A 9,704-nucleotide genomic window follows, 5' to 3' on the forward strand; every position below is an offset into this window, starting at 1 on the left:
GAAGTATCGAAGAACAAAAACTAGTAATTTGCAATTGAGATTTGCAGTCGAAAAAAAAAGGTGAACTGTGAAGACAAATCCCAAAAATGACTCGAATTTAGGTTTTCATGTATCGAGTGAAACCAGCGAATTGATCGATCTAGAACAGGAACACAATTATCGGAGATGAAGTTCCCATTAGCTCTGATACCATATCAATTTTGGATAGCCAGCTGGGAATGAGCTTGAGCTAAGCTCCAATGGAGATTTAATGGAAGCTTCTGGAAGTAGCAGTAGTGTGAGAGAGAAGAAATGAAGAGAGGAAGAAGAAAGAAATGGGAAAAAGAATCTCAATCTATTACTCTTCAATTAGAGAGTTATATACAAACTAATAAGGAAAATAATACAACTACTACATCTAGAAACTAACTACCATACAGCTGGCATATAACTACCATATAGTTGGCAACTAACAAACTTAATAAACTACCAATTAACAACTAATTAACAATCTGTATCTTAACAACCATAGTGCATGTTATTTGCAGATGATATTGTACTGATTGATGAGAAGCGATTTAGTGTTAACGCGAGGTTGGAGGTTTAGAAGCAGACTCTAGAATATAAAGGTATCAATTTGAGCAGGACCAAATAGAATATTTGGAGTGCAAGTTCAGTGATGTGACCCATGAAGCGAACGGGGACATGAAGCTTGATATACGAGTCATCCCCAAGAGAGGAAGTTTCAAGCATCTTAGGTCACTAATCCAAGAAAATGGAAGATTGACGAGGATGTCACACATCGTATTGGAACAGAGTGGATAAAGGTGTTTAGTGTGATAAAATTGTGCCACCAAAACTTCCATAGAGCGGTGGTTAGACCGACTATGTAATATGGAGCAGAGTGTTGGCCAGTTAAGAACTCCCATATCTAGAAGATGAAGGTACCAAAGATGAGGATGTTGAGATGGATGTGCGGGCATACCAGGATAGATAAGATTAAGAATGAAGCTATTCAAGACAAGGTGGGTGTGACTCCTATGGAGGATAAGATGCGGGAAGCGAGGCTAAGATGGTTCGAGCATGTGAAGATGAGAAACGCAAATCTCCAGTGAGGAGGTGTAAGAGGTTAGCCTTGGAGGGTTTTATGAGAGGTAGAGGTAAGCCAAAGAAGTATTGGGGAGAGGTGATTAGGCAAGACATGATAATGCTTCAGCTTACCGAGTACATGACCCTTCATAGGAGGGTGTGTAGATCGAGGATTAGGAAAGAAGGTTAGATAGTCGAGTTTTCTCCTTGTACATACCAATGATATTTTCTTAGTCGTAGATTTCTATTACTTTGTTGTCTCTTTTGCTTTTATATTCTTATAACTTGATAACTCGTGTTACTGTTGTTGCAACTGCTTCTTTTTTTTTTATCTTTCTTTGAGTCGAGCGTCTACCAAAAATAGTCTATTTTCTCAAGGTATGAGTAAGGTCAGCATATACACTACCCTCCTCAAAGCTCACCAGTAGAATTTCATTAGGTTTGTTGTTGTTGCATGGGGTTACAAGCTGAACCCTCTCTAAGTTTAATTGGAGATTATTGTTTCTTATCAGCTCAATTACCCATTTTTTCTTCCCTCGTGTTCCTTAGGTTTTTTCCCTTTTGCCGGGGGGAGGGGGGGGGGGGAGTTTAACCAATTGCTCTGTTTCGTATATCGTTGTAGAATGACTTGGCATGATAAGATTAGAGTTTAATATTAATATTTGTATCATTATTGTATCATTAGATCTCCCTTTTTTGCAGCAACAACTAGAATGGGAGCAAGTGATGTTCGTATGCATTAAAAGTTGACCTTTACATTTAAGAAAAAGACTATTCCTGAACAAAATAAATAGAGAATATGAAAGAAACATATACTAACATAAGAAAAATTTAAAATTCTCCATGGTGAAAGAATATCTTCAAACAGTCTGCCTAGATAGAGTAGCTTTCTCAATCGAATTGTCAATTCATTTTCACTGTTTATCAAACAATTCTTACTGTTAAATTCAATTAACAAGATATCGCGCTGTGTACTTTTCATCATAGCGTAACTTTAATGGCGGCTACAGAGTGGATCAAACTGCATCAGACTAGGAGAGTAATGACTGAGTTTCCTCATGTACATTTGGAGTCCTCAGATCTGCATTTTGAAAAGATGGCAAGAAATAAATTGAACTGAAAACATAGTAAAATGATGAATTTGCAAGCCCAACTAACAAATTAACTAATGAATTCAAGAAACTTCAGATAGAAAATGTTGAATATGTGCAGATTACAAAAGGTTGTTTGATCAAAATTGACCTCAGGAAAGCTCTTTCCTATGACTCAGTTGAACGGGGATTTGTGGAGGAAATGTTGCATGCACTTAATTTCCCCATGAAATTTATCAAATGGACTATGACATGTATCTCAACTATACAGTACACCATATCTTTAAATGGTGGATTGTATGGTTTGCATTAAAAAGAAGAGGGATCTAAGACAGGGTAATCCAATTTCTCCTTTGTTGTTTGTAATATGCATGGAATACTTCACAAGGATAATGAACATGGTAGCAAGCCAGGAAGGATTTGGGTATCAAACCAAATGCAGGGGACCTTTTTCAAATGCATATGGTCTGAGCCTCACTGTGTGGCAGACTTCTGTGAACTGACAGGGTACCAAAAAATATCACTACCTAGGATCTTGGTATACAAATATCATCAACGAAGATCTTTATACTTGATTGTGAGATGCTAATTGATAAGCTTACAACAAGAGTGCAAGGCTGGGGATCCAGACTGCAGCTGGTCAATTCAGTCCTACTGCATATCCACAGTTACTGTACAATCTAGGGAACTGCCGGCTGTACTTTGTTTCTTTTTCTTTCTGTGGTTTTAATAAATCTGCCGGCTGTATTTTGATTTCAGTTCACAACTATATAAATGACAATTTAACATAACTCAGAAGTAACATAGCTAATCCTTCTTCCTTTGACATATATATACATGTTACCATTCTCAAAAAACCATAGCTAATCCTCATTTTATCACCAATCATCACAGATGCAACATGACAATGGCATCACAATACTGAGATAACTAAAACTCGTTAACCTTAGATCATGCGAGTAAGACCACCAAATGAACAAAAAGCTGTACCTTTAAGGGTTTTATCATAATTTTGCAGCTGAATCATAAAACCAGCATTGGGAGAAATAACTGGTCTTTTACTCTTAACAAGCTGAAAAGCTTCAGACAGGCTCATACCATGCTTTTTCATCAGATAAGCGATGACTATGGTTGCACTGCAAAAGCATAGAACAAAAGAAATCATACGAGACTTTCTCTTTTCACCACTTCACATTGTTGATAATCAGAACGGAGAAACAGCTGTCAATTGTTACTACTTGACAAAATATTGGACAATTAAATACATATACTGAAGAAAAAAGTGATCTCACTATAGAAAAAGGAACACCAGGAAAAGCAAACAAGACAAATTTTAAGTTCTAGAAAGTTCTTTCTTGTTTCCATTTTCACTGGTGTTCATGAAATATCGATTAAAGGGTATGGTATATTATAAGAAGGAAATAGGTAAGTTTAATAATGACATAAATGTTATACTACAAAAAAGCTAGCTGATTCAAGTCTTAAAAAGACAAACAATTTACTGAAGCCAACCCAAGATCCAGACCACATAAAATCAACTAAAAGAGGGCAAGAAGCAGATTGCTGAAAATGAATAGGAAGACATACGGGTAAAAAGGTTTCATACCCAGTAATCAAATTCATAACAAGAAAACCACATAAGCCTTTTTGGTTTGTACTTGTAATAAAGAAGTCAAGCTAAAGGTATTGCATGACATGATGATAAAATTACTATTGCTACGAGGGATTTCATAGAGATCAGATGATAAAGTAACCGGAGTGTCTCACCTACAACAAAGAAACAACGCTACACAGATACCCTTCCAAAATCCATCAAAAGAAACATAAATGAGCGTATCATTAAGATATTGACGATAACACGTCATTCTTTCAACGTTTTAACTTGGAAAAATTACACCTGTACATTAGTTTTGCAAAGCAGAACATGAAAGACGCAAGTAACATGGAGAAACTTGCATATCCAGGTTAAAGATTTTCGTCTTCAGAGTGAATGCATATGTCAAAAAAAAGAAGAAAAAAAGCATCATAGGCACTTTGCTGACCCAGGATAAATGTCGTCCAACCCACCCCCTTCTCAAAGCAACAAAAAATAAAAATACAAATATCTACGGAAAGATGAGGTTGGAAGCTAGCTCCATAATACTACATTAGTTACAGTATCAAGCTGAAGATGGAATATCAAGGTTTCTATTCTTGACATACTAGGATTAGTCATGAAATTTTCTTTTAGTTATATGTAGCAAAGCAAGCTGGAGAGCAGCTACTTTGGCTTAAAATCTTGTACAAATTTATTAAGAGCCAATATAGTTTTACACACAACTCTTTTGTATTGTTTTCCCACATACAAAACCATGATTTTGATCCAGGCAAAGATGCTCGAAATCACCTTCTGGATTTGCCTGCAAAGCAATGCACCAACACACCGCCACCCTGTCCTTTTGCTTCTTCAATTTTTCCTTTTGCTTTTTCTATGAAATCGAAGCATTCCTCAACGTAATGTGAAATATTTACATCAACTCTGTCGTGAACTGTCTCAAATTTGCAAAAAGTTGAAAATACAAATAAATCATTCATCAATCTCATTAAAAAAGAATATTTTGAGAAAACATGGAGGCAGAAGGCCTCAGTTTATCTTTACTGAATTAAGAAGTTATATAATTTTTTTTTTTTTGATAAGGTAAATTGGATTGTCCTAGGTAGATAAATGAAGGTGAAGGATAAAAATTATAACTAGGCATTATCATAAGGAAGAAATTTTACACTGCAGTTGGTATGAGAGGTAAAAAGACAGTCCCAAAAAGGCTCTGGTAGGAAAAGTTGTACTTTATGTTGCTATACAAGAGTTCTATGCGTCTCCAAATTAGATAGTTAAGCAGAAATCTTTTCTTACTCGTTATGTAGGACCACTACGTATCATTATTATTCATGAGTTATTATTTCATTCTTCAATTTATTACTATTGTTGTTTCTTTTACTTTGATTATCTTTACTATTTTTGTTGTCAATACTCAATACTTCTCTTTTCTTCGGTATTTTCATCATAACTTTTTACTCTTGTATTTTCCAAACCTTTTCTGAAAATGCTTTTCTTGCGCTGAGGGTCTATTGGAGACAGCCTCTCTACCTCACACAAGCTAAGGGTAAGGTTTGCATAGACCCCACCCTCCCCAAACCCTACATGTGGGATCTCAGTGGGTATGTTGTTGTTGTTGTTGTTGTATGTAGGACCACTACAAACAAAAACAAAAGACAGGTAACAGGAAGGAAAACTCAGTATAGCAGCAACACTAGTGTGGACAACTGAGGGTGTGGTATGGTATTTCCTGTTTTCTAATTTCTTAGTATACTGGTTGCTGACACTAGAGGGCCTACGGAGAGGTAGAGGTAGGCCAAAGAAGAGGTGGAGAAAGGTGATTAGGCAAGACATGGCGCAGCTTCAGCTGACCGAGGACACGACCCTTGATAGGAAGGTATAGAGGTCGAGTATTAGGGTAGTAGAGTAGTTTGTCTAGAGTGTTCATAACAGTAGTATTGGCACGCAATCTCGCTTTCTATTGCTATGGTTTTTTAAAGCTAAACCGTTGTTTTCTTTCATNGTTGAGGCGCAAGAAATATATATATATTGATCACGCTCACCCTGAATCAACTAATTCTTAATTCTGAACTCGTTTTCTCATTGCTCTAACTGTTAAGCGGTGATGTAATATTTTGAAATTTCTAAACAAGCATCAAAATCTTAATGAATTGCGTTCTGCGTCAGCAGCACTATTTTGTGTAATTTTTTAAATGAATAAGTATTAGCCATGAAATGTTGAAAGTACAATTGGACTTTGATAATTTTTCATGATGTAAACTGTAGTAACGAAACAGGTGTACCGCGAGTACCGTTTTCAAATAGTCAAAAAGGATATGCCAATAGGTCATTAGTGGGTAGATGATAGGCTTTTTGGATGTGCACAACAAAAAGAAGCCTTCTCGATGTCTTAAGTCCACTATATCATGTTTCTTTTACTTTTGATTATCTTTACTATTTTTGTTGTCAATACTCAATACTTCTCTTTTCTTCGGTATTTTCATCATAACTTTTTACTCTTGTATTTTCCAAACCTTTTCTGAAAATGCTTTTCTTGCGCTGAGGGTCTATTGGAGACAGCCTCTCTACCTCACACAAGCTAAGGGTAAGGTTTGCATAGACCCCACCCTCCCCAAACCCTACATGTGGGATCTCAGTGGGTATGTTGTTGTTGTTGTTGTTGTATGTAGGACCACTACAAACAAAAACAAAAGACAGGTAACAGGAAGGAAAACTCAGTATAGCAGCAACACTAGTGTGGACAACTGAGGGTGTGGTATGGTATTTCCTGTTTTCTAATTTCTTAGTATACTGGTTGCTGACACTAGAGGGCCTACGGAGAGGTAGAGGTAGGCCAAAGAAGAGGTGGAGAAAGGTGATTAGGCAAGACATGGCGCAGCTTCAGCTGACCGAGGACACGACCCTTGATAGGAAGGTATAGAGGTCGAGTATTAGGGTAGTAGAGTAGTTTGTCTAGAGTGTTCATAACAGTAGTATTGGCACGCAATCTCGCTTTCTATTGCTATTAGGTTTTTAAGACTAACCGTTGTTTTCTTTCATTGTTGATCACCTTACTATCTTGTTGTCTTTATTTTGCCTTTATATGGATTTTGATACTGTCCAGTCTTGCCTATATTTTCATTAATGTGGTGCTTATGCTTTCCTGAGCCGAGGCTCTATTGGAAACAACCTCTCTATCCTCACAAGGTAGGGGTTAGGTGTGCGTACACACTACCCTCCCCAGACCCCATAGGGATAATATTGGGTATGTTGTTGTTGTTGTAGTGGTTGCTGAATATTTTTACATAACAGACCAAGTAAGAGATGGATAGCGCATTAGTCATTGACTTATATAAAAAGGAGATGCAGATTTTCTCATCACGTGCATATATTCAAGATATATCCAAAGCAAGTCAGCTATATCAAACAAAGTTAGAGACTTCCTACCAGTAAGGACTTTGTACACAAACTCATTTGGATAAGACGGATTTAAATCTCTGGCAATCGTCAAAATATGAGTTATATTCAAGCTTTTGAGTGCATCTTTATTGTTGGCAGCTCCAAAGGACCCTAAATAGAGACCCTAAGAAGTACAAGGAAACTAATAAGGATACGTAAAAAAAAAAAAAAGAAGGGCTAATATTCATGGTTTAGTACCTCTTCAATCATACAAGGATCCTTATCGTCTCTTATGATTTTTGCTACGGACATTGCACGCATTAGAGCTTCAATTTGCCCCCTATATGAATCCAGAGCTTGATCCATTTCTTGTTTTCTTCCTTGAAAAAGCTTGAACTTTCAGAAAATTTAGGGGTTCTGGAATATTTAGCATATCAGTCGTTACTAATAAATCAGTAACTGTACATGAATACAGAAGAAAATCAAGACACGCTTGAAAAAAATTAGACCGAAGTGTTGCAAATTCCAATACCCTCTTCTGATGACAGCTCAAACACTTTAGACTAGAAATTCCTGCATTGTAAAACCTACAATCTTACATTGGCACTTTAGGGAAAAAAACTAAAACATCTCCATTTTGATCTATGAACAATCACCATTCAAGTTGCACTACATCATTTAGTAAAGGTCATATTATTTATGTTCCAAAATGTATAGAAATTCGGAACCTAATTCCAAATAACAATTCTGTTAGATATACTTCTTAAAAAGGCTTTATAAGTAAGAATTCATGACGTGAAGTTTTATTTAGTTACCAGTTGCAATTGACAAACAGAGATACAACTTAAAAGTTGAGCACAAGATGGCACATTAACTTTTCCGGCAGAGGGATTAATGTAACTCAACCTTATCAGTACCCACAAAACTACAGGTTCAACTTTTAAACAAGAGAGCAGCTGAAATGTAATGAATGAGCTCAGAACCACGCTAAACACCATAACCGTGTAAACTTGCCTAATACCATTTTCATTTAATATCTTTGCAGGAATGGTTCTATAAGTATATGGTATTAACAATCTGAAATTGTGTTCACAATGCACATCTCACCAAGATGTTGGGCTTGAAGGCCATGAGATCAAACTCTTGTGAACCAATTACACTTCAATCCCAAACTTATTGGCTACATGAATCATTTACATCCTTGCCACTCTATTCGGCCCTATTTCATTCCAATTCAAAAATATTTGTCTGTGTTAGAGGACTCATCATGCCATGACTTCTTTTTAAGCCGGCCATTGGGTTTGGGACCAACTATTTAAAGCTCCCAAAGGTCAAAACTCTTGTAAAGACTTTAATTCCTTAAATAGGTACTCCACAACTCAATAGTCGAACACAAAATGTGGCAAATTAATGCAAAATTGTAACCTTTATCCAGTATTCATCAATCTCCTGAATCAACTCCCGAACTAGAGAGCAGCAGCAGTTCTGATTGATGAGTTCTTGAAAAAATTATGCTAAATAAATCATATTTGTCTAATAGTTGTCCACTAAACCAAAATTTATGGGGTGATTTTGATCAAATATCTCCATACCAACCAACCCTTCCCAACCGCACGAGAATATTAATGTCAAATATCCAAAAACTCCGCAACCATTCGCCCAAAAGAAGTGACTCAGTTTTAGCAGCTGCTAATTGATTAATGTTTTCCCATATAACTTTTTTTTTCGCGATTCCCTTTTTTCAAAACTCAAAAAAGAAGGAAATCAATATTGAAGAGAAGAATATAAAACTGGGTGATTCGCAGAATACTGAGTCGAACAATTACCAATTGATACAAAGGAAAAATAGATTAACAATAGCTAAAAAAGCACATTAAATGAGAAGGAAAATTATTTAACAATCATGGAAGAGGAGACCATGAAATCAATGAAGATCTTACCGGGTTGCCAATCAGGAATAGGTATGGTTTCAATAGTAAAGACAGAGAGGTCTGTTATTTTACAACTGAGTGGATTCGAATTATTTTTACTATGTAACATTAGCAAATACAAAAGTAAATTTGGCTTTAACTCTTAGGGTTTGGTAGTAATGGTGGATTACTAATGCATGGATTCAGATATTATTTTTTACCTACGGTTTGGTGTGGTGTATTAAAATTATAATGCATTGCATAATTTTTAAGAAAAATAGTTATTTACAAAAATGCCCTCCATATTCTTTAGCTTTAAGGGACTTTAAGGACAATTTTGTCTTTAACCATACTAATGCATGTATTATGCATAGGATAATACCAAGTACGATATTAATAGTTATACACAGGTTGAAAAAATGTACCAATCAAGGTATTAATAATGCACAGGGTCATTTGGTTGAAAAGATGTTATCTCTGGAATAATTATTTCGAGATTAATTATTCCGGGATTAATTATTTCATCTTTTCATAGGGATAAAAAATACTACAGTCCGGGGATAATTAATTCCAGGATTAATTATAACACAATTTTCTCTCAACCAAACATTGGATATACTCTTCTTAAATTTAGTCTTGGGATTAATTATTCATTATCCCTCG

General features: G+C 35.9%; 1 protein-coding gene across 4 annotated transcripts; it reads right to left on the reverse strand.

Moving 5' to 3' along the window:
- LOC109232193 (dual specificity protein phosphatase 1-like) lies at nt 1,860-9,180 on the reverse strand. 4 transcript variants are annotated; one of them, XM_019397873.1, is made up of 7 exons: nt 9,072-9,180; nt 7,664-7,704; nt 7,390-7,548; nt 7,180-7,315; nt 4,546-4,687; nt 3,150-3,295; nt 1,860-2,149 (listed from the first exon to the last, which is right to left on the reverse strand). In XM_019397873.1, exons 3-7 carry the CDS (start codon nt 7,495-7,497, stop codon nt 2,100-2,102), a joined length of 582 nt encoding a protein of 193 aa, XP_019253418.1. In that variant the 5' UTR covers nt 7,498-7,548; nt 7,664-7,704; nt 9,072-9,180; the 3' UTR covers nt 1,860-2,099. The 4 variants fall into 4 exon arrangements, with proteins under 4 accessions (XP_019253418.1, XP_019253416.1, XP_019253420.1 ...); XM_019397871.1 differs by lacking the exon at nt 7,664-7,704 and having other exon boundaries at nt 9,072-9,179; XM_019397875.1 differs by lacking the exons at nt 7,664-7,704; nt 9,072-9,180 and adding an exon at nt 8,557-9,060.

The sequence above is a fragment of the Nicotiana attenuata genome, chromosome 9, assembly GCF_001879085.1.
Source record: "Nicotiana attenuata strain UT chromosome 9, NIATTr2, whole genome shotgun sequence".
In the NCBI taxonomy this organism is placed as follows: domain Eukaryota; kingdom Viridiplantae; phylum Streptophyta; class Magnoliopsida; order Solanales; family Solanaceae; genus Nicotiana; species Nicotiana attenuata.

Excerpts from the sequence above, each read along its gene's own strand:
- LOC109232193 (XM_019397873.1), bottom strand. The coding sequence starts at position 7,497 with ATGGATCAAGCTCTGGATTCATATAGGGGGCAAATTGAAGCTCTAATG. Across the intron at positions 4,688-7,179 it reads TGTGTACAAAGTCCTTACTG|TTCACGACAGAGTTGATGTA; the intron begins GTAGGAAGTCTC and ends AATTTGAGACAG. Across the intron at positions 2,150-3,149 it reads TTATGATAAAACCCTTAAAG|ATCTGAGGACTCCAAATGTA; the intron begins GTACAGCTTTTT and ends TTCAAAATGCAG.